General features: G+C 52.4%; 1 protein-coding gene across 13 annotated transcripts in view; it reads left to right on the forward strand.

Moving 5' to 3' along the window:
* The window catches only part of LOC125446913 (leucine-rich repeat and immunoglobulin-like domain-containing nogo receptor-interacting protein 1), a 527574-nt gene extending 504821 nt beyond the window's left edge, over positions 1 to 22753 (forward strand). For all 13 annotated transcript variants that reach the window (XM_059640147.1, XM_059640151.1, XM_059640153.1 and 10 more), the window contains one exon: positions 19390 to 22753. In XM_059640147.1, the coding sequence (XP_059496130.1) occupies positions 19402 to 21243 (1842 nt within the window). In that variant the 5' untranslated portion in view covers positions 19390 to 19401 and the 3' untranslated portion in view covers positions 21244 to 22753. The remainder of the gene's footprint in view (positions 1 to 19389) is intronic.
* The last annotated feature ends 1826 nt before the right edge of the window (positions 22754 to 24579 follow it).

The following is a 24579-nucleotide window of genomic DNA, read 5'->3' on the forward strand; positions in this document are numbered from 1 at the left end:
CCAATCTTTCCAACCTCTCCTCACGTAGCTTTACCAAAACTGTACTTGACATTGTCTATAAACAAGCTGTTGAGATCACAGATAACGGGAACTGCAGATGCTGGAGAATCCGAGATAACAAAGTGTGAGGCTGGATGAACACAGCAGGCCAAGCAGCATCTCAGGAGCACAAAAGCTGACCTTTCGGGCCTAGACCCTTCATCAGAAAAGGGGGATGGGGAGAGGGTTCTGAAATAAATAGGGAGAGAGGGGGAGGCGGATCGAAGATGGATAGAGGAGAAGATAGGTGGAGAGGAGAGTATAGGTAGGGAGGTGCGGATGGAGCCTGTAGAGGTGAGTGTAGGTTGGGAGGTGGGGAGCAGATAGGTCAGTCCGGGGAGGACGGACATGTCAAGGGGGTGGGATGAGGTTCGAAGGTGGGAAATGGAGGTGCAGCTTGAGATGGGAGGAAGGGATGGGTGAGAGGAAGAGCAGGTTAGGGAGGCGGGAATGAACTGGGCTGGTTTTGGGATGCGGTGGGGGGAGGGGAGATTTTGAAGCTGGTGAAGTCCATGTTGATACCATTGGGCTGCAGGGTTCCCAAGCGGAATATGAGTTGCTGTTCCTGCAACCTTCGGGTGGCACCGTTACGGACAAGGGAGTCACGGAGAGAGTGGTTCCTCCGGAAAGCAGACAAGGGTGGGGAGGGAAAAATGTGACTCCCTTGTTCGCTCCACACTGCCCTCCAACCCCACCACACGCAGCACTTGCCCCTGCAACCGCAGGAAATGCTACACTTGCCCCCACACCTCCTCCCTCACCCCCATCCCAGGCCCCAAGATGACATTCCACATCAAGCAGATGTTCATCTGCACATCTGCCAATGTGGTATACTGCATCCACTGTACCCGGTGCGGCTTCCTCTACATTGGGGAAACCAAGCAGAGGCTTGGGGACCACTTTGCAGAACACCTCCGCTCGGTTCGCAACAAACAACTGCACCTCCCAGTCGCAAACCATTTTAACTCCCCCTCCCACTCCTCAGACGACATGTCCATCATGGGCCTCCTGCAGTGCCACAATGATGCCACCCGAAGGTTGCAGGAACAGCAACTCATATTCCGCCTGGGAACCCTGCAGCCCAATGGTATCAATGTGGACTTCACCAGCTTCAAAATCTCCCCTTCCCCCACCGCATCCCAAAACCAGCCCAGTTCGTCCCCTCCCCCCACTGCACCACACAACCAGCCCAGCCCGTCCCCGCCTCCCTAACCTGTTCTTCCTCTCACCTATCCCCTCCCCCCACCTCAAGCCACACCCCCATTTCCTACCTACTAACCTCATCCCGCTCCCTCGATCTGTCCGTCCTTCCCGGACTGACCTATCCCCTCCCTACCTCCCCACCTTAACTCACTTCTACAGGCTCTATCCCCGCCCCTTTAACTTGTCTGTCTCCTCTCCACCTCACTTCTCCTCTATCCATCTTCGATCTGCCTCCCCCTCGCTCCTTATTTATTTCAGAACCCTGTTTCCCTCCCCCATTTCTGATGAAGTGTCTCGGTCCGAAATGTCAGCTTTCCTGCTCCTCTGATGCTGCTTTGCCTGCTGTGTTCATCCAGCACTACACCTTGTTATATTGAGATCTGATCCTGTCGACGTAGAAAATAGGAGCAGGAGTAGGTTATGTGGTCCATTGAGTCTGATCTGAATAATACACCTGCAGCACATGGCAGCAGGATAGCTCTGTGGTTAACACTGCTGCCTCACAGCACCAGGGATCTGGGTTTGATTCCAGCCTCGGGCAACTGTGTGAGTTTCCTCCAGGTGCTCCAGTTTCCTCCCACCCCATCCAGAGGATGTGTAGATTTGGTGGATCATCCATGCGAAATGCAGAGTTACAGGGATACGGTGGGTCTGGGTGGGATGCTCTTTGGGAGGGTTAGTGTGGACTTGATGGACTGAATGGCCTGCTTCCACGCTATGAACACAAGGAGATTTGGTTGCAGAGGTGTAGACAGTGGTTTCAGATTGACCAAGCGTTCCTTACCCAGGAAGTGCAAGAACCCAGAGAGGCGGAGCTCCCAACCAGCAGTGAAATGCTACTCTTTCAAAAATACCCTTAATATTGACAACAAATATTGACTTCTCGGTGCAGTGCTGTCTGTCTGTTTGTTCAGTCACAATTGGAATGGGTCAGGTTTATAAGGGCAAGCGCAATTCGGAAAGGATGATGAGATGAGATAAGTGTTGGCTAAGTCAATTGCTGTTTAAATTCTTTCTCTCATTATTTGTAAACTTGAAAATGAAGAGATGTGAACTGTCATCTACTTTCACAATGCTGGCATGATAGAAATAATAACGATTAGATGCTGCGTTATTGAATGAGGCAACTAATTCTCAGAAGGACAGAGTTTGTTATGAACTTATTCTACAGCACTTGTGGTTCAGGATTGTATAAAAGCAGACGTTTTTTTAAAAAAATAGATATTTCATTGGGATTCAGTAAAAATAGCACAAACATTAGGGAGCCCTCATGTTAAAACCAGGAATTTCACACAGTCTCCAGTTGGCCTATTGGTGTTGTGTATAATTGGGGTGAATGGGAAGGGCTTTAGTTCCCTTGTGCTGTGAATTGAAACGTTTGGAGGCACAGCAGTGTTGCAGGAACAATTTGTGAGGATCATTGTTCGGAGTACAAAATGGTGTCGCGGTCACAGTGAAGGAACTTGTCCACATGACGCTCGGCTGGCACGTAACTCAGACTGTACAGACCAGAGACTGACTCCCAGCTCCCAGTTACCAGAAACACTGCCCAGTGCCTGACAGACAAGAGATAACAATATGACAAACACTTGCATTTATGTAACACCTTTAACATGGTGAAGTGCCCATAGCAATGCATAGAAGCAAATGGCCAAGCATGAGCTTGGGGGCAAAGGTGGCCCAATGCCTGGTCAAAGAGGCAGGTTGCCAGTTGTGTCTTGAAGGAGGTGGAGAGGCTTCGGGAAGGAGTTTCAGAGCAGCTGAAGGCAATGGTAGAGCCATGGAAATTGGGTACCCGCAAGAGGTCAGAATTGGAGGAATATGAAGATTCATGGAATAGAATCCTTACAGTGTGGAAACAGGCCCTTCAGCCCAACAAGTCCACACCGACCCTCAGAGCATGCCACCCAAGACCCAACCCCCTGTAACCCACCTAAACTAGACATCCCTGAACACTATGGGCACTTTAGCACAGCCAATCCACCGAGCTTGCACATCTTTGGGCTGTGGGAGGAAACCACACCTGGGTCCAACCAAAGGAAACCCACCCAGACATAGAGAGAACGTGCAAACTCCACACAGACAGACACCCGAGGGTGGAACTGAACCCGGATCCCTGGCACTGTGAGGCAGCAGTGCTAACCACTGAGCCACTGTGCCGCCCAGATCTTAGAGGGTTAAAGATCACAGAGACACTGTGACAGTGTTCCCTTCCTGAGACTCTAGGTGTGACTAGGCAATGAGCAGAACAGAGGTTCCATGGTAGAGAAGGGACTCATCAGATCCCCAAAGTACACGCCAATTTCCAAAGAAACTGCGGATTCTGACTGTCTCTCCCTCGCATTAGCCCCAGCCCTGGTTTGGGTAGCTCTTCCTGGAGAAGCAGCTACTCAGAGATTTGAGGAAACAGGGAAAGACAGGGCAAGTGAGAGTGTGTTTATCCCAGTCCAAGAATGGAGGAGAGCCAGATTACTACAGTCAATGATAATTGGAACTGCAGATGCTGGAGAATCCAAGATAATAAAGTGTGAAGCTGGATGAACACAGCAGGCCACAGCAGCATCTCAGGAGCACAAAAGCTGACGTTTCGGGCCTAGACCCTTCATCAGAGCTCTGATGAAGGGTCTAGGCCCGAAACGTCAGCTTTTGTGCTCCTGAGATGCTGCTTGGCCTGCTGTGTTCATCCAGCTTCACACTTTACTACAGTCAATGTTCAGGGTGGTTCAGCAATGACAGTGAAGTAGCTGTTAAAAAAAAATCAATGCATTTAGTAAACGGGGAGGCTGGAGACAGCAGTGAGGATACTGTCTGTCCTTTTCCATTTCTCTGATCGATATCAGACTGTTGTCCCAACTGGTGCTGTTATCAAATAACTCACAGGATTGTCACAGTGACCACACGCCTCTCTGTTCTACATCGTGCTCACATGGTGACAGTGTTGGCCTTTCCAGCTGAACTCCCTCAGCTGGCTCCTCTTTTTGAGGTGACAATATCCCAGGCCTCAGGGACCAACCCTGGATCCCTCACCCTCCACTCTCACTCTCAAAGCAGCCTCCCTCTGCACTGAAGATGACCTGGGACCTCGAGGATATGCTGTAGTTTTGGTCATGTCCCAGAGAGAGTTACACTCATTTCCAGCAGGAACCAACTCCCAAAGACCTTCCGCTGTACTGGGATCCTCCCCGACCCCAGACCCTCCCTTGTTAGTAGTTACTGGTAACCCAAACTAGTAATTACTAGTAACCAGAAATAACTATCAATCATGGGGCAGATAGAGAGTGGTGACTTTTCACTCATTAAAAGGCAATTATTCGGCCAGCCCTAGGGGAACTGTCGAGCTCCTCATGGAGAACATTCAGCCCCTCATGGAGTGAGTCTAGCCCCTCTCAGAGACTGCTCAACCCCTCACAGAGATAGCTGAGCCCCTCACAGAGACAATTCACTCCTAGCGAGTTTTGAGAAGATTTGTAGCTCAGGTTGAGGTTCTGGATGTGAGTTTGCTCGCTGAGCTGGAAGGTTAGTTTTCAGACGTTTCGTCACCATTCTAGGTATCATCATCAGTGAGCCTCCGACGAAGCGCTGGTGTCATGTCCCGCTTTCTATTTATCTGGTTAGGTTTCCTTGGGTTGGTGATGTCATTTCCTGTTCTTTTTCTCAGGGGGTGGTAGATTGATTTGGAGCCAATGCGTTTGTGGATGGAGTTCCGGTTGGAATGCCATGCTTCTAGGAATTCTCGTGCGTGTCTCTGTTTGGCTTGTCCTAGGATGGATGTGTTGTCCCAGTCAAAGTGGTGCCCTTCCTCATCTGTATGTAAGGATACGAGTGATAGTGGGTCATGTCGTTTTGTGGCTAGTTGATGTTCATGTATCCTGGTGGCTAGCTTTCTGCCAGTTTGTCCAATGTAGTGTTTGTCACAGTTCTTGCAAGGTATTTTGTAGATGACGTTCGTTTTATTTGTTGTCTGTATAGGGTCTTTTAAGTTCATTAGCTGCTGTTTTAGTGTGTTGGTGGGTTTGTGGGCTACCCTGATGCCAAGGGGTCCAAGTAGTCTGGCAGTCATTTCGGAAATGTCTTTGATGTAGGGGAGCTTGGTTATGGTTTCTGAGCCCGTTTTGTCTGTTTGTTTGGGTTTGTTGCTGAGGAATCGGCGGACTGTGTTCATAGGGTACCCGTTCTTTTTGAATACGCTGTATAGGTGATTTTCCTCTGCTCTGCGTAGTTCCTTTGTGCTAACCAGATAAATAGAAAGCGGGACATAACACCAGCGCTTCGTCGGAGGCTCACTGATGATGTTACCTAGAATGGTGACGATACATCTGAAAACTAACCTTCCAGCACAGCGAGCAAACTCACATCCAAAATTCACTCCCTCACAGAGACCGCTCAGCCCTTCACAGAGACAATTCACTCCCTCACAGAGACCGCTCGACCCCTCTCAGAGACAATACACTCCCTCACAGAGACCGCTTGGCCCCTCACAGAGACAATTCACTCCCTCACAGAGACCGCTCGACCCCTCTCAGAGACAATACACTCCCTCACAGAGACAATTCACTCCCTCACAGAGACCGCTCGGCCCCTCACAGAGACAATTCACTCCCTCACAGAGACAATTCACTCCCTCACAGAGACCGCTCAGCCCCTCACAGAGACAATTCACTCCCTCACAGAGACCGCTTGGCCCCCCACAGAGACAATTCACTCCCTCACAGAGACCGCTCGACCCCTCTCAGAGACGAAACACTCCCTCACAGAGACAATTCACTCCCTCACAGAGACCGCTCGGCCCCTCACAGAGACAATTCACTCCCTCACAGAGACAATTCACTCCCTCACAGAGACCGCTCGGCTCCTCACAGAGACAATTCACTGGCTCACAGAGACCGCTCGGCCCCTCACAGATACAATTCACACCCTCACAGACACCACTCAGCCCCTCACAGAGACAATTCACTCCCTTACAGAGACCGCTCGGCCCCTCACAGAGACCATTTGGCCCCCACAGAGACCAGTAGGCCCTGGTCTGGCTCCTGATGGAAATGATCCGGCTCTGGGACCCTGTTGGCTCACACTGGAATTTCCTTTTGTCAGGGTGCCGCAGCTCAGGAACAGGTTCCACCTCAAGCACAGGGAGCTCCCTGGCTGAAGGAGTAGAGGGCTCAGGATGCAAGGCCTGAGCCCAGGACACACTGGATGGCAGAGGAGCAGGCTGGGAAATGCCAGGGAATCAATCTGCCCCCAGCTCCCCCACTGCAGGGGTGGAGATCCAAAGTGGAGGGATATCTATGAAGGGGTTGCCCCCTCTTACATCGGGGATCTGGAGTGGAGAGTGCTGCGCACATGCCCTGATCTACAGGGATCCGGCGCAGGGTGGGGTGGACAGGTCAGTGAGCCTTCTACTGGATTTACTCCTGACCCTGGCCCAGAGAGACTTTAACAGATCCAGACAGCAGGCTGAAGGGGGGCTTGTTCCTAATGTCTGCCCCTCACCTCATGGTTATATCCCCACACGGCTCGGGCTCTGAGGGCACTGTCCAGATCCATGGGGACAGAAAACTCAAGAAGGGTTCATACAGAATGGTCAGGTGAAATAAGGATTGATAAGAAGGGCGAGGGGAGTAACAAATTAAAAATATTGTTTATGAATGCACGAAGCATAAGAAATAAGGTGGATGAGCTTGAGACTCAGTTGGAAATTGGCAAGTACGATGTTGTGGGGATAAGTGAGACGTGGCTTCAAGTGGACAGGGCCTGGGTAATGAATATTCAAGGCTATACGTGCTATTGAAAGGACAGACTGGTGGGCAGAGGGGGTGGGGTGGCCCTGTTGGTGAGGAATGATATTCAGTCCCTTGCGAGGGGGGACATAGAATCAGGAGATGTAGAGTCAGTATGGATAGAGCTGAGAAATTCTAAGGGTAGAAAGACCCTAATGGGAGTTATCTACAGGCCCCAAAACAGTAGTCAGGAGGTAGGTTGCAAGTTGAATCAAGAGTTGAAATTGGCCTGTCACAAAGGTATCATTACAGTTGTTATGGGACATGCGGGTAGACTGGGAGAATCAGGATGGTACTGGACCCCAAGAAAGGGAGTTTGTGGAGTGCCTCCGAGATGGATTCTTAGAACAGCTCATACTGGAGCCTACCAGGGAGGAGGCAATTCTGGATCTGGTGTTGTGCAATGAACTGGATTTGACCAGGGACCTCAAAGTAAAGGAGCCGTCAGGAGGTAGTGACCATAATATGGTAAGGTGGCTCGAGAAATTGTGGATGCGTTGGTAATTATTTTCCAAGGTTCTATAGATTCAGGATCAGTTCCTACGGATTGGAGGGTGGCAAATGTTGTCCCACTTTTCAAGAAAGGAGGGAGAGAGAAAACAGGAAATTACAGACCAGTTAGCCTGATGTCAGTGGTGGGAAAGATGCTGGAGTCAATTATAAAAGATGAAATTATGACTCATTTGGATAGCAGTAACAGAATAGGTCAGAGTCAGCATGGATTCACGAAGGGGAAATTGTGCTTGACTAATCTTCTGGAATTTTTTGAGGATGTATCTATGAAGATGGATAATGGAGAACCAGTGGATGTAGTGTACCTGGACTTTCAGAAAGCCTTTGATAAAGTCCCGTACAGGAGATTGGTGAACAAAATTAGGGCATGTGGTATTGGGGGCAAAATACTGAATTGGATTGAGAATTGGCTGGCTGACAGGAAGCAAAGAGTAGTGATAAACGGGTCCCTTTTGGAATGGCAGGCAGTGACCAGTGGGGTACCACAATGTTCGGTGCTGCGACCGCAGCTATTTACGATGTATATTAATGATATAGACAAAGGCATTAAAAGTAATATTAGCAAATTTGCTGATGACATAAAGTTAGGTGGCACTGTGAAATGTGAGGAGGATGTTATTAGAATACAGGGTGACTTGGACAGGCTAGGTGAGTGGACGGACGCATGGCAGCTGCAGTTTAATGTGGATAAATGTGTGGTTATACACTTTGGTGGCAAGAACAGGAAGACAGATTACTATTTCAATGGAGTCAAGTTAGGTAGAGGGGAACTTCAACGAGATATAGCTGTTCTTGTACATCAGTCAATGAAAGCAAGCATGCAGGTACAGCAGGCAGTGAAGAAAGCTAATGGCATGCTGGACTTCATCACAAGAGGAATTGAGCATAGGAGCAAAGAGGTCCTTCTGCAGCTGTACAGGGCGCTGGTGAGACCGCACCTGGAATATTGTGTGCAGTTTTGGTCTCAAATTTGAGGAAGGACATTCTGGCTATTGAGGGAGTGCAGCGTAGGTTCACAAGGTCAATTCCCGGAATGGCGAGACTATCATATGTTGAAAGATTGGAGCGACTGGGCTTGTATACACTTGAGTTTAGAAGGATGAGAGGGGATCTGATTGAGGCGTATAAGATTATTAAGGGATTGGACAATCTGGAGAGAGGAAGGATGTTTCCGTTGATGGGGGAGTCCAGAACCAGACGACACAGTTTAAAAATAAGGGGTAGGCCATTTAGAACAGAGTTGAGGAGAAACTTCTTCACCCAGAGAGTGGTGGATATATGGAATGCTCTGCCCCAGAAGGCAATGGAGGCCAACTCTCTGGATACTTTCAAGAAAGAGATGGACAGAGCTCTCAAAGATAGTGGAATCAAGGGTTATGGGGATAAGGCAGGAACAGGATACTGATTGTGGATGATCAGCCATGATCATAATGAATGGTGGTGCTGGCTCGAAGGGCCGAATGGCCTACTCCTGTACCTATTGTCTGTTGTCTATTGTCTGTCCAGATCCATGAGATACTGTCCAGATCCTTGGGGGCTGTCCAGATCCTCAGGGACTATCTGGATCCATGGGATACTGTCCAGATCCATGGGGGCTGTCCAGATCCTCAGGGACTATCCGGATCCATGGGGACTGTCCAGATTCATGGGATACTGTCCAGATTCATGGGGGCTGTCCAGATCCTCAGGGACTATCCGGATCCATGGGGGCTGTCCGGACCCATGGGGACTGTCAGGATCCATGGGATATTGACCAGATCCTCGGGGACTATCCAGATCCATGGGGGCTGTCCAGACCCGCTGGGACTGTTTGGATCCATGGGACACTGTCCGTATCCTTAGGGACTGTTTGGATCCATGGGATACTGTCCATATCCTTAGGGTCTGTCCGGATCCTCAGGGATTGTCTGGATATTGAGGATGTTGTGGACAAGCAGCTTTCAACCAGAACCACTGACTGAGAGGCCAGAAAAAGCCTCTAGGCTCAGCTTCCAGCTTCCCTCAATCTCCCAAACGGGGAGGTCACTGTCGGGGAAAGAAGGAGAGGATGCACCTCATTCCCCACCAAACCCCCACCCCAACCCAACGCCAGTCCCAGGGAACTGCTGGTCAGCTGGAGTTCAGGCCGACAAAGTCAAAGATTATTTCCAAAGAGAAGCTTTTTGTAAATTTTATGACGTTTAGATATTGATCAGTCCTTTAATGATGAAACAATTAATCTGAATCCTGATGATGAATTAACGAGGAACATATTAAAATTGTTAATAAAATATCAACATCTTATTGGTCACGTGGTAATAATAACTTCATTCTCAGGACATTACGAATCATTGCAAATGTAAATGTAGATAATATTCATTGACCCCGAGATTGGGATCAGATTTGGGATTGGAGTTGCAGTTGGGATTGGGATTGGGATTGGGATTAGGATAAGAATTGGGATTGGCACTGGGGTTGGGACTGGAACTGGGACTCAGAGTGGGACTGGAACTGATGTTGGGGTTGGGGTTGGCATTGGGATTGGGACTGGGACTGGGACTGATGTTGGGGTTGGGATTGGGACTGGGATTGCGTTTGGGATTGGGATTGGGGTTGGGATTGGGATTAGGACTGGGACTGGGATTTGGACTGGGCCTGGGATTGGTGTTGGGATTGGGATTGGGACTAGGACTGGGATAGGATTTGGGGTTGGGGTTGGGATTGGGATTGGGATTGCTACTGGGACTGAGTTTGGGATGGGGGTAGGGATTGGGATTGAGACTGGGACTGGTACTGGTTTTGGGATTGGGGTTGGGGTTGGGATTGGGATTGGGATAGTACTGGGACTGGATTTGGGATTGGTATTGGGATTGGGGTTATGATTGGGTTTGGGGTTGGGATTGGGATTGGGGTTGAGACTGGGACTGGGTTTGGGATTGTGTTTGGGATTGGGATTGTGGTGGGGTTGGGATTGGGATTGGGGTTGGTTTTGGGTTTGGGATTGGTTTTGGGATTGGGATTGGGATTGGGGTTGGGATTTGTGTTGGGATTGGGATTGGAGTTAGGATTGGGATGTGGGGTTGGGGCTTGTTTGGGATTAACACACAGGGAAAGCTTGGCAGCAGGAATTCCTTGCCATGGGGGGAGCATAGATGGTCTTCATGAAGACCACATAGACACAGTGGAAAGCTGCAGATGTCAAGACGGTAAAGTGATATGTGAGGGGTGGTGTCAGTGGCAAGGAGACTCTGTGGGTGGGGGGCAGTAGCGAGTGGATGAAGTGGGTGGGGGTGCAGTGGCAAGGAGTCACTGTGGGTGGGGTCAGTTGCGAGGGGACGCGGTGGGTGGGGAGGGTCAGTGGCAAGGGGACGCAGTGGGTGGGGGTCAGTGACAAGGGGATGCAGTGGGTAGGGGTCAGTGGCGAGGGGATGCAGTGTGTGGGGGTCAGTGGCGAGGGGATGTAGTGGGTGGGGGTCAGTGGCGAGGGGATGTAGTGGGTGGGGGTCAGTGGCGAGGGGATGTATTGGGTGAGGGTCAGTGGTGAGGGGATGTATTGGGTGGGGGTCAGTGGTGAGGGGATGCAGTGTGTGGGGGTCAGTGGCGAGGCGATGTATTGGGTGAGGGTCAGTGGCGAGGGGATGTATTGGGTGGGGGTCAGTGGTGAGGGGATGCAGTGTGTGGGGGTCAGTGATGAGGGGATGCAGTGTGTGGGGGTCAGTGGCGAGGCGATGTATTGGGTGAGGGTCAGTGGCGAGGGGATGTATTGGGTGGGGGTCAGTGGCGAGGGGATGTGGTGGGTGGGGGTCAGTGGCAAGGGGATGTATTGGGTGAGGGCCAGTGATGAGGGGATGTATTGGGTGAGGGCCAGTGACAAGGGGATGTATTGGGTGGGGGTCAGTGGTGAGGGGATGTGGTGGGTGGGGGTCAGTGGCGAGGGGATGTAGTGGGTGGGGTTCAATGGCGAGGGGATGTGGTGGGTGGGGGTCAGTGGCGAGGGGATGTATTGGGTGGGGGTCAGTGGCGAGGGGATGTGGTGGGTGGGGGTCAGTGGCGAGGGGATGTGGTGGGTGGGGGTCAGTGGCGAGGGGATGTATTGGGTGGGGGTCAGTGGCGAGGGGATGTGGTGGGTGGGGGTCAGTGGCGAGGGGATGTAGTGGGTGGGGGTCAGTGGCAAGGGGATGTATTGGGTGGGGGTCAGTGGCGAGGGGATGTGGTGGGTGGGGGTCAGTGGCAAGTGGATGTAGTGGGTGGGGGTCAGTGGCAAGGGGATGTAGTGAGTGGGGTCAGTGGCGAGGGGATGTAGTGGGTGGGGTTCAATGGCGAGGGGATGTAGTGGGTGGGGGTCAGTGGCGAGGGGATGTGGTGGGTGGGGGTCAGTGGCGAGGGGATGTATTGGGTGGGGGTCAGTGGCAAGGGGATGTATTGGGTGGGGGTCAGTGGCGAGGGGATGTAGTGGGTGGGGGTCAATAGCGAGGGGATGTGGTGGGTGGGGGTCAGTGGGGAGGGGATGTAGTGGGTGGGGGTCAGTGGCGAGGGGATGTATTGTGTGGGGGTCAGTGGCGAGGTGATGTGGTGGGTGGGGGTCAGTGGCGAGGGGATGTGGTGGCTGGGGGTCAATGGAGAGGGGATGTAGTGGGTGGGGGTCAGTGGCGAGGGGATGTATTGGGTGGGGGTCAGTGGCGAGGGGATGTGGTGGGTGGGGGTCAGTGGCAAGGGGATGTAGTGGGTGGGGGTCAGTGGCAAGGGGATGTAGTGAGTGGGGTCAGTGGCGAGGGGATGTAGTGGGTGGGGTTCAATGGCGAGGGGATGTAGTGGGTGGGGGTCAGTGGCGAGGGGATGTGGTGGGTGGGGGTCAGTGGCGAGGGGATGTATTGGGTGGGGGTCAGTGGCAAGGGGATGTATTGGGTGGGGGTCAGTGGCGAGGGGATGTAGTGGGTGGGGGTCAATAGCGAGGGGATGTGGTGGGTGGGGGTCAGTGGCGAGGGGATGTAGTGGGTGGGGGTCAGTGGCGAGGGGATGTATTGTGTGGGGGTCAGTGGCGAGGTGATGTGGTGGGTGGGGGTCAGTGGCGAGGGGATGTGGTGGCTGGGGGTCAATGGAGAGGGGATGTAGTGGGTGGGGGTCAGTGGCGAGGGGATGTATTGTGTGGGGGTCAGTGGCGAGGGGATGTGGTGGGTGGGGGTCAGTGGCGAGGGGATGTGGTGGGTGGGGGTCAGTGGCGAGGGGATGTAGTTCTCTATGTGAGCTGAACACTGAGGAGAGCTGGACAGTGTGGGCCAGCGATGCCAAAGATGATCAGCCACATTGGACCATGCTGAACATAATGGGAAACCTCTGTCAGATTTTATTTTATTAACTTCAGGAAAATTGCTTTATTTAATGAGAGCAGGAATTATAGCATTGGAACACACTGTGCCCTGTGAAAAACTCAGAGAATATAAAACCCGCAGAAACACCAGGGAACTGAATAGCAGAATTGTGTGGCTATTGATCGCAGGGTTACCTGGCAGTGGGGCTCCATCTGCTGTCACTCCGTCAGTGTTTATCAGATGGTTCAGTGAGTGACAAAGGTTTGTGTGATTTGGTACATCAGCACAAACCTCACATTGTAACTGAATTAACACACGGGGTGCAGGAGGCCTGGGCATACACTGTTCAACGCTCTGTCACTGTGACTCAGTGACTGTGAAATAGCTTCTACAATGAGCACAGAGGAATCTGACAATGTAAGAAATAATATCCAGCTCAGAGTATTCAGGGTAGTGTTTACCTGGAAAAGAGGATGAGCATGATTCTTAAGACAGTCTCCTCCTTAAGACAAAAGATCAGCAGATGGAACGTATGCATTGGTTGGACCTAAGGGCCTTTTTCCATTCTACACGACTGTCAGTATGTAAGACTGTGTGTGCAGATATGTTAATGTTGGTGCAAGTACAAACTCTTGAACACAGCTGTCTGACAGTGCGGCATTCCCCCTGATGTGTTGGCAGTGTCTAGGCGAGGTTGCACAGCTTGAAGCTATCGGTACACAGTCAGATCCACATGCTCGGGGCACACTGAGCTGTCACATTCTCCAGTCAAAGCCTGCACTTTCATAATTAATTTGTGGGATACGGGCGTCACTGGCTGGGCCCATCATTTATTGCCATCCCTACTTGCCCCTTGAGAAGGTGGGGGCGAGCTGCCTTCATGAACCGCCGCAGTCCACATGCTGTGATTGACCCGCGGTGCCCTGAGGGAGGGAATTCCAAAGGGAGGGGAGACCAGGAGCCAAACGTAAATGATATCGAGCTGCACAAGTCACACCAGTTCTCTCTCTTGATCTTCCTGGGTAAATTATAAGCGTGACATTTGTAGTCACAGTTTACTGAGAGCTCTTTCCCAGGAATGACAAGCTGAAGATTAAACTTGGCAAAAAGCTCACTGTGAGTTTAATGTCAGACCTCAATCTGTGGTCATGCTGTCTCTCTCCTCTGAATCAACACTCTGTGATTTCCAGCAATTCAACCATAGCACCATTCAATCGCATGGCTGAGGGAGTGCCGCACTGTCAGAGGGTCAGTGCTGAGGGAGCGCCGCACTGTCGGAGGGTCAGTGCTGAGGGAGCGCCGCACTGTCGGAGGGTCAGTGCTGAGGGAGTGGGCACTGTCGGAGGGTCAGTGCTGAGGGAGCGCCGCACTGTCGGAGGGTCAGTGCTGAGGGAGCGCCGCACTGTCAGAGGGTCAGTGCTGAGGGAGTGCCGCACTGTCGGAGGGTCAGTGCTGAGGGAGTAGGCACTGTCGGAGGGTCAGTGCTGAGGAAGCGCCGCACTGTCGGAGGGTCAGTGCTGAGGGAGCGCCGCACTGTCGGAGGGTCAGTGCTGAGTGAGCGCCGCACTGTCGGAGGGTCAGTGCTGAGGGAGTGCCGCACTGTCGGAGGGTCAGTGCTGAGGGAGTGCTGCACTATCATAGGGTCAGTGCTGAGGGAGTGGGCACTGTCGGAGGGTCAGTACTGAGGGAGTGCCGCACTGTCACAGGGTCAGTGCTGAGGGAGTGGGCACTGTCGGAGGGTCAGTGCTGAGGGAGTGCCGCACTGTCAGAGGGTCAGTGCTGAGGGAGCGCCGCACTGTTGGAGGGTCAGTACTGAGGGAGCTCCGCACTGTTGGAGGGTCAGTACTGAGGGAGTGCCACACTGTCACAGGGTCAGTGCTGAGGGAGCTCAGCACTGTCGGAGGGTCAGTGCAGATGGAGCACCACACTGTCAGAGGGTCAGTGCTGAGGGAGTGGGCACTGTCGGAGGGTCAGTGCTGAGGGAGCGCCGCACTGTCAGAGGGTCAGTGCAGAGGGAGTGCCGGACTGTCGGAGGGTCAGTGCTGAGGGAAGGTGGCACTGTTGGAGGGTCAGTACTGAGGGAGCGCCGCACTGTCGGAGGGTCAGTGCTGAGGGAGCGCCACACTGTCGGAGGGTCAGTGCTGAGGGAGCGCCGCACTGTCGGAGGGTCAGTGCTGAGGGAGCGCCGCACTGTCGGAGGGTCAGTGCTGAGGGAGCGCCACACTGTCGGAGGGTCAGTGCTGAGGGAGCGCCGCACTGTCGGAGGGTCAGTGCTGAGGGAGTGCCGCACTGTCGGAGGGTCAGTGCTGAGGGAGCGCCACACTGTCGGAGGGTCAGTGCTGAGGGAGCGCCGCACTGTCGGAGGGTCAGTGCAGATGGAGCACCACACTGTCAGAGGGTCAGTGCTGAGGGAGTGGGCACTGTCGGAGGGTCAGTGCTGAGGGAGCGCCGCACTGTCAGAGGGTCAGTGCAGAGGGAGTGCCGGACTGTCGGAGGGTCAGTGCTGAGGGAAGGTGGCACTGTTGGAGGGTCAGTACTGAGGGAGCGCCGCACTGTCGGAGGGTCAGTGCTGAGGGAGCGCCACACTGTCGGAGGGTCAGTGCTGAGGGAGTGCCGCACTGTCGGAGGGTCAGTGCTGAGGGAGCGCCACACTGTCGGAGGGTCAGTGCTGAGGGAGCGCCGCACTGTCGGAGGGTCAGTGCTGAGGGAGCACCACACTGTCGGAGGGTCAGTGCTGAGGGAGTGGGCACTGTCGGAGGGTCAGTGCTGAGGGAGTGGGCACTGTCGGAGGGTCAGTGCTGAGGGAGCGCCGCACTGTCAGAGGGTCAGTGCTGAGGGAGCGCCGCACTGTCGGAGGGTCAGTGCTGAGGGAGCGCCGCACTGTCGGAGGGTCAGTGCTGAGGGAGTGCCGCACTGTCGGAGGGTCAGTGCTGAGGGAGCACCACACTGTCGGAGGGTCAGTGCTGAGGGAGTGGGCACTGTCGGAGGGTCAGTGCTGAGGGAGTGGGCACTGTCGGAGGGTCAGTGCTGAGGGAGTGGGCACTGTCGGAGGGTCAGTGCTGAGGGAGTGGGCACTGTCGGAGGGTCAGTGCTGAGGGAGCGCCGCACTGTCGGAGGGTCAGTGGTGAGGCAGTGGCACACTGTTGGAGGGTCAGTGCTGAGGGAGTGCCGCACTGTCGGAGGGTCAGTGCTGAGGGAGTGCTGCACTGTCGGAGGGTCAGTGCTGAGGGAGTACCGCAATGTCAGAGGGTCAGCGCTGAGGGAGTGCTGCACTGTCAGAGGGTCAGTGCTGAGGGAGTGGGCACTGTCGGAGGGTCAGTGCTGAGGGAGTGCCGCACTGTCGGAGGGTCAGTACTGAGGGAGTGGGCACTGTCGGAGGGTCAGTGCTGAGGGAGTGGGCACTGTCGGAGGGTCAGTGCTGAGGGAGTGCTGCACTGTCAGAGGGTCAGTGCTGAGGGAGTGGGCACTGTCGGAGGGTCAGTGCTGAGGGAGTGGGCACTGTCGGAGGGTCAGTGCTGAGGGAGTGCCGCAATGTCAGAGGGTCAGCGCTGAGGGGGCGCCGCACTGTCGGAGGGTCATTGCTGAGAGGGTGCTGCACTCCGACAGTGCAGTGCCCTATGGGTACTGACCCACTGACAGTGCTGACCATCCCTCAGCACTGACCCTCCGACAGTGCCCACTCCCTCAGCACCTACCCTCTGACAGTGCGGCACTCCCTCAGCACTGACCCTCCGACAGTGCGGCGCTCCCTCAGCACTGACCCTCCGACAGTGCCCACTCCCTCAGCACTGACCCTCTGACAGTGCAGCACTCCCTCAGCACTGACCCTCCGACAGTGCCCACTCCCTCAGCACTGACCCTCTGACAGTGCCCACTCCCTCAGCACTGACCCTCTGACAGTGCCCACTCCCTCAGCACTGACCCTCCGACAGTGCCCACTCCCTCAGCACTGACCCTCTGACAGTGCGGCACTCCCTCAGCACTGACCCTCCGACAGTGCGGCACTCCCTCAGCACTGACCCTCCGACAGTGCCCACTCCCTCAGCACTGACCCTCTGACAGTGCAGCACTCCCTCAGCACTGACCCTCCGACAGTGCCCACTCCCTCAGCACTGACCCTCTGACAGTGCAGCACTCCCTCAGCACTGACCCTCCGACAGTGCCCACTCCCTCAGCACTGACCCTCTGACAGTGCAGCACTCCCTCAGCACTGACCCTCCAACAGTGTGGCACTCCCTCAGCACTGACCGTCCGACAGTGCCCGCTCCCTCAGCGCTGACCCTCCGACAGTGCCCGCTCCCTCAGCACTGACCCTCTGACAGTGCCCGCTCCCTCAGCACTGACCCTCCAACAGTGCCCGCTCCCTCAGCACTGACCCTCTGACAGTGCCCGCTCCTTCAGCACTGACCCTCTGCCAGAGTTCATTCTCAGAGGTGTATTTGTGGGACTTTGTGATCAACTGTGAGCACATTTCCGAACGGGGTGTTTGTGTATGAGTCTGGAATGTTGTGAAGCTCTGGAGGTCTGTGTTTCAACATCTCACTGATGGAGTGCGCTCTGTCCCGGTAAATGGTGCATGTTCCAGTCTGCTAAAACACCACCAGCTGGAAACCAGCTTTGACAGTTAGATGGCCCCTGACCTTCTGTCAAGCATCTTTTAAATTAATCTGAAATAATGTTCTAACTAACAAATAATGTTTTACAAAGATAGTGAAAATAAAACACTTCTTTTATCTCATGTTTTGCCAGGATTTCTGTTCAGTCTTATCCCTGAGGTTGCTCTTGAGAGATCTACGGCTGTAAGACAATCCAGGAATATTTGGCAACTCTTGTGGAATTTGGGAATGCAGCTGAGCCTTGGTATTCCCAAATGTCCCAGTGCAGAGACAGAATGTGAAGCAGGAATAGGGGTGGTAGTTTTTGTCAAAAGAAAGGACACTCAGTGGTTAGCATCGCTCCCCACAGCACCTGCACCTCGGTTCAATTTCCCCCTCAAGTGACTATCTGTGTGGAGTTTGCACATTCTCCCAGACTCTGCATGGGTTTCCTGCCCCAGTCCCAAAATGTGCAGGTTAGGTGGATCGCCCATGGGAAATGTAAGCTTACAGGGATAGGGTGGGACACTCTTCAGAGGGTCAAAATCCATACAACAGAATCCATAGAATCCCTACAGTGTGGAAACAGGCCATTCGGCCCAACAAGTCCGTTGTGAATTTGTTGGGCTGAATGGCCTGCTTCCACACTGTAGGGATTCTGTGATGCAGAGTGCATCAACACTTGGATGCTACATAAATTAAACCATACATTTTCGGTGTGTGTGCTGTCAGCAGGTCTTGGAAAGGTGCCAGCTATATTTTGCTGACTGGGGATCAGCACCTGTGTATATTTGGGGCCAACTTTCTGTACGTTTTGGGGGATTACTGAGTTTATTTTCATCTTTGAGGGACATGGGTATTGCTAGCAATCACAGCATTTGTTACCCATCCCTAACTGCCCTGGAACTGAGAGGTACCCCAACCATTTCACAGGGCATTTGCCCTGTAAATGGAGTGACTGTAGGCCAGGCCGAGTAAGGACTTGAGTGAACCAGACCAGCTCTGAAGAAGGGTTACTGAATCAGAGGATAATCGTGTTTCTCTCTCAAGAGATGTTGGCAGACCTGCTGAGTTTCTCCAGTTTGGGCTGTGTTTGTAGTTTTTTTAATGATCTGACTTTTGTATTCCAGCTGTATGCACTGACATTAAATTTCACTTGCTCACAGTTGAGATTTGAACCTCTAGCCCCAGATTCCTGGATTGATATCATAACAAAAGCAAAACATTGTGGAGTCTAAAAACCTGAAACAAACACACACAGAGAGTGCTGGAGAAACCCAGTAAGTGTGTATGGAGAGAAAGCAGAGTTCCCATTTCGGGTCAGAGACCTCTGGACTCAATATTGAATTCAATAATTTTAGGGCCTAAACTCCCTCAAGTCCCAGCTCCCCCACCCCACACACCAGGCCTTGTTACCACTTAGCCTGCCACTACACATCCCCACTGTTGTTAGTCACTAACAGTCCCTATTAACAACCATTCACCCTCCCAGCCTGATCGTCAGCAACTCCTTTGTCTGTCCAACTGCTCTTCTCTCTCTCTCTGAGTTTTATCCTATCGTTTACTCACCGCCCCCCCCCCCCCCATTTTCTGCAGATAAATCGACGTTTTACCAGTCACCATCAGTTGTGAGGAAGGGTCACCAGACCCGAACATTAACTCTGCTTTCTCCTCCACAGGTGCTGCCAGACCTGCTGAGCTTTTCCAGCAACTTCTGTTTTTGTTCGGGTCAGAGCTTTTCTGGCCCCGTGATATTACCACCAGGTCACCCCCTCCCTTGAGGATCCGCCTTTGGGATTCAGGTTGCTGGGTGTTTGAGGGGTCGGTACACACTGTGGGTGGGGTAATTCTGAAGCGGGACGTGTGATGGGGTTGGGGGGTGAGCGGGGTGCAAGGGGAGGTGGTATGAGGGAAAATGTGTTCACTGTGTAGCTCCAGCCTGTGCTAACTTGCGTCTGTGTTTGCTGTTTGTAGGGGCTCAGTAGGATGGTTATTGGTCAGGTGAGTATGCACAGCGGTGGTGTAGTCTGCTGGCAGTCCGTTCTGCTGCTCATCCTGGGGGCAGTGTTATCGGGACATGCTTCAGGATGCCCGGCCCGCTGTGACTGCTCGGCCCAGGAGAGGTCTGTGGTGTGTCACCGCAAGCGTTTCATCGCCGTTCCCGAGGGCATTCCCACCGAAACCCGGCTGCTGGACCTCAGCAAGAACCGCATCAAGACCATCAACCAGGACGAGTTTGTCGCGTACCCGCTGCTCGAGGAGCTGCAGCTGAATGAAAACATCATCTCGACCGTGGAGCCTGGAGCATTCAGTAACCTGCCGAACCTGAGGTCCCTGGGCTTGAGGAGTAACCGCCTGAAGCTGATTCCTCTGGGAGTTTTCACTGGACTGAACAACCTAACGCAGCTGGACATCAGCGAGAACAAGATTGTCATCCTGTTGGATTATATGTTCCAGGATTTGTATAACCTCAGGTCCCTGGAGGTGGGGGACAATGACCTGGTCTATATCTCCCACCGGGCATTCAGTGGGCTGCACAGCTTGGAGCAGCTGTCTCTGGAGAAATGCAACTTGACCACCATCCCGACTGAAGCCCTGTCCCACCTCCACAGCCTCATTGTGCTTAGGCTCCGCTTCCTCAGCATCAGCGTGATACACAACAACTCGTTCAAGCGGCTGTACCGGCTGAAGGTGCTGGAGATTTCCGACTGGGCTTCCCTGGACACGATGACCCCGAACAGCCTGTACGGGCTGAACCTGACCTCGCTGACCATCACCAGCTGTAACCTCAGCTCGGTGCCCTACGTGGCCATTCGGCACCTGGTCTACCTGCGGTTCCTCAACCTGTCCTTCAATCCCATCACCGTGGTGCAGGGCCACATGATGCAGGAGCTGCTCAGGCTCCGGGAACTGCATTTAGCTAGCGCCCGGCTGCACACCGTGGAGCCGTATGCTTTCCGGGGCCTGGGCCAGCTGAGGCTCCTCAATGTGTCGGCCAATGAGCTGGTGACTCTGGAGGAAAGTGTGTTCCACTCGGTGGGGAACCTGGAGACCCTGATCCTGGACAGAAACCCGCTGGCCTGTGACTGCCGCCTCCTCTGGATATTCCGGCGTCGCTGGCGCCTGAATTTTAACCGGCGGCAGCCCGTGTGCGCCAGCCCGGAGATGGTACACGGTAAGGAATTTAAGGATTTCCCGGACATGCTGCTGCCCAGTTACTTCAGCTGCCGGCGGGCACGGATCCGGGACAAGAAGCCGCAGACGGTGCGTGTAGATGAGGGTCACACCGTTCACTTCAGCTGCAGCGCAGACGGTGACCCAGCCCCGGCCATTCTCTGGGTCTCCCCCAGGAAACAGCACATCTCCAGGAAGACGAACGGCCGCCTCACTGTTTTCCCGGATGGCACTTTGGAAGTGCGCTATGCCCAGCTGCAGGATAACGGCAGCTACCAGTGTATCGCCATGAACGCAGGGGGCAATGACAGTAGCAAGGCGACCCTCCACGTTCGAGGCTACTCCCCGGACTGGGGGCAGCAAAGCAACAAAACGTTCGCCTTTATCACTAACCAGCCCAACGGCAGCAATGCGAACAGCACCCGCACCTCCGTGCCTTTCCCGTTTGATATCAAAACCCTGATCATCGCCACCACCATGGGATTCATCTCCTTCCTGGGAGTGGTGCTGTTTTGCCTCGTCCTCCTGTTCCTCTGGAGCCGGGGCAAAGGAAACACCAAGCACAACATCGAGATCGAGTACGTGCCTCGGAAATCGGACGCGGGCATCGGGACCACGGACGCCCCTCGCAAATTCAACATGAAAATGATCTAAGACTCTCCACGGCGAGAGATTGCTGCCATCTTTTTCTAAAACAGTCTGTGACAGACCCTCCTGAAAAATCATGCACTCTCTCCCCAAGGGGAATGCCCAAACAGCGGGTTTGGTGTCAACTGGTTTTGAGACTCGCCGCAAACCCGTTTGGAAGGCGGACTCGGTTTTAGTTAGTTGGAATGCGCAAAGCGGAATCGCATAGATTCATCTTTCATGCCATTTTTTTCTATGTGAAGGTGATCCCACTCTGAGGAAGCCACAGTGAACACCCCCATCAGCCCGTTCCCAGTCAGCTCCTCACCAAGGTACCCGGGTCGGGAATTTCCAACTGGATTTTGTGTTACAGCCCAATTATGCCACCGTCAGTGTCATCTGGGCACCTGTGTGCCTGCGGGACCATTCCAGGCACCAGGCACTGTCCTCCCTTGGTAGTTGCAAAGTTTGAGATGGTGACAAACACCAGTAACCAGGCACAAAGTACACGCCAAACGTTTGGGCTCTGTTCATTTGTTCAAACGTTTACTGAGAAAGAACACAAATGGACTTAGAAGCCACTGAGTAGAATGTTGAATATCCAACAAGGAAAACCAGGACATGTTCACCGTGAGAGGCAGGAGCAGAAATCCCCGTCACAGTGATATCATGACCCAGACACTTTACTCAAGCAACTGTACCCACCTATTTATACACAGCCTAGCCCCATGTACACTCTCTCCCCATCACTGACTCTCACAGCTCATCCTCACAGTTTACTGAGCCTCCCTGACACATTGTCCCAGAGTATCTGAAAACACTGCACATGGCACATGGCTCCATGTGGAGGTATCTCACTTTGTAATTTTTGTCAAGTTGGTCCATCAATGCGGCTTACTGGTCCCAGTGGGAAAAAAAACCAATATTACAACAAATCAGAACTCTTACATTCCCTGAATTCGATCTATCAATCAGTGTGTGTGTCCTAATCTGCGATCAGCCCCCAATTACCAACCTCACCACCACTGCCCTGAATGTAAGAGCAACGCCCCTGAACCTGACAAACTACATGCTCTAACACACAGAGTGTGGGACTCCTGGTCTCCTACACTGAGGAAAGGGCCTGAGGAAATGTTCACTAACTTCACTCGAGCTGTAAATATTTAATTGCAGCATTTTTATCAGAACATTCTGTGCACAAAACCCGGGGTGGGGGTGGGGAAATAATAAATTCAAGTAAACCCAGGTGTATCTGATGAGGAAGTGACTCTGTTGCATTTGTGTAAGAAAAGTATAAATTATATATATATATATATATATCTTGAATTTTCTTTCCTTCACTGAACTTCCATGATGTTTTTATATATTAAACAAGAAAAAGCAATGAATGTTCTGGCGTTTTCTGTAACTTTTATCAATGTCCAGAAAGGTCAGAAACTCAGAGGAACGAACCCCCCAAAACAAAAGCAATTTTTCTACAATGACTAAGGATGACAGCGTGGTTGTCCTTTCAAAGCATTTTTTACGGAAGATCTTTAAGTTATTATGTGCAATAAAATGTGTGAATCGCAATTACATAATAAATTTACAGGTTTCCTATTAATCGGCTCCAACTCCTGGTCCATGGTGTTCCAGTGCAAACAAATCTCCGGTATAAAGTCCAGTCTAGCCCGTCTTTATATCTGTGTGCATACATCATATATGTGCCTGTGTGAGTGTGTATCCGTGTGTGTGTACATACATCCACGTGTGTGTATATCTACATGTGTGTCTGTATGTGGATCCACATGTGTATGTGTGGGCATTTGTTTGTATAGATCCATGTCTGTGTGGGGGTGTGTGTATACCCATACGTGTGTATGTGTGTGCACCTGTGTGTATACCCATACGTGTGTATGTGTGTGCACCTGTGTGTATACCCATACGTGTGTATGTGTGTGCACCTGTGTGTATACCCATACGTGTGTATGTGTGTGCACCTGTGTGTATACCCATACGTGTGTATGTGTGTGCACCTGTGTATGTTTATATGTATATCCATGTGTCTGTGTATCCTTGTGTGTGTTTGCAAATATGTGTATATGTGCATGGGTGTGAAAACACGTGTGTGCATGGATGTGTGTATTTATGTGTGTGTACATGTATTTGTGTTTGACACAATGCCACACAACAGACTTGTGATCAAGGTTATAGGTCCCAGAATGAAAGGATTGGCAGCAATATGGATACAAAATTGGCTGCATATTAGGAAATGGAGAGTCCTGGTCAGTAATATTTTTCAGGCCGGAGGAAGGTTTGAGGTAGAGTTCCTCAGGGGTAGGTATTGGGATCTTTGCTTTTCCTGAGACAAATTAAAGATTCTGGTGTGCAGGGGCCAATTTCAAAGTTTTTAGATGATACAAAACTTGGTAAAATTGTAAACTGTGAGGTGTGAAACCCCAAAAGTACGCAGACAGGTCTATGTGCTGGGCAGATGGGTAGCAGATAAAATTAGTGTGGAGCTGTGTGAAATGATGGATTTTAGGACAAAGGACATGGGGAGATAGTACAACCCGATCCCAAAGGGGGTGCAGGAGCAGAGGGAGCTGGCGTTATATGTGTGCCAATCATTGAAGATGGAAGGCCAGCTGGAGAAAGCCCTTAATAAAGCACATGCTGTTGTCGGTGATTATGAATAGGGGCATTGGGTACAAGAGCAGGGTGGTTTTCACCCCCACTCTCTCAACCACATGTTAGTATCAATGCTGACAAGGATCATGCAAGCCACTTTCGTAGTCCCCAACTCAGAAGCCGTGACCTTCTGTGTGTTACTGAGCCATCTGCATGTTATGTGCTACTTTGCGTGAGTTACTGTGTTACTCTGAAACTCCATAAAGATCTCAATAACACCAGGGATAACAAACAAATTCACTTAAAAGCATTAGAGTTGGTTGGTGAGAAAGGAGAGGTGGAGATGAATACTTCATGAAGATCACCCGTGGACCATATATATGCCCTCGTGGGTCAGGCTCCTCTTGGTCCAAAGATTTGCTGAGATTGAGATTGTTGCGGTTGGAAAAGCAATGCAGAATTTGATTGGGTCGCCCTCCTAGTTCTTCTGAGAGGGGATCTGATTGGAGGAACGATGAAGGTGGGAGAGAGGGAACCTGTGATTGTAGGAACCGTGAGTGTGGAAGAGAGGGGATCTGTGATTGGAGAAACGGTGAGTGTGAAAGGGATAACAAAGTGTGAAGCTGGATGAACACAGCAGGCCAAGCAGCATCTCAGGAGCACAAAAGCTGATGTTTCAAGCCTAGACCCTTCATCAGAAAAGGGACACAGTAGATCTGCCATTAGAGGAATAGTGAGTGAGGAGAGATGGGA

This window comes from Stegostoma tigrinum, chromosome 36 (assembly GCF_030684315.1).
Source record: "Stegostoma tigrinum isolate sSteTig4 chromosome 36, sSteTig4.hap1, whole genome shotgun sequence".
In the NCBI taxonomy this organism is placed as follows: Eukaryota; Metazoa; Chordata; class Chondrichthyes; order Orectolobiformes; family Stegostomatidae; genus Stegostoma; species Stegostoma tigrinum.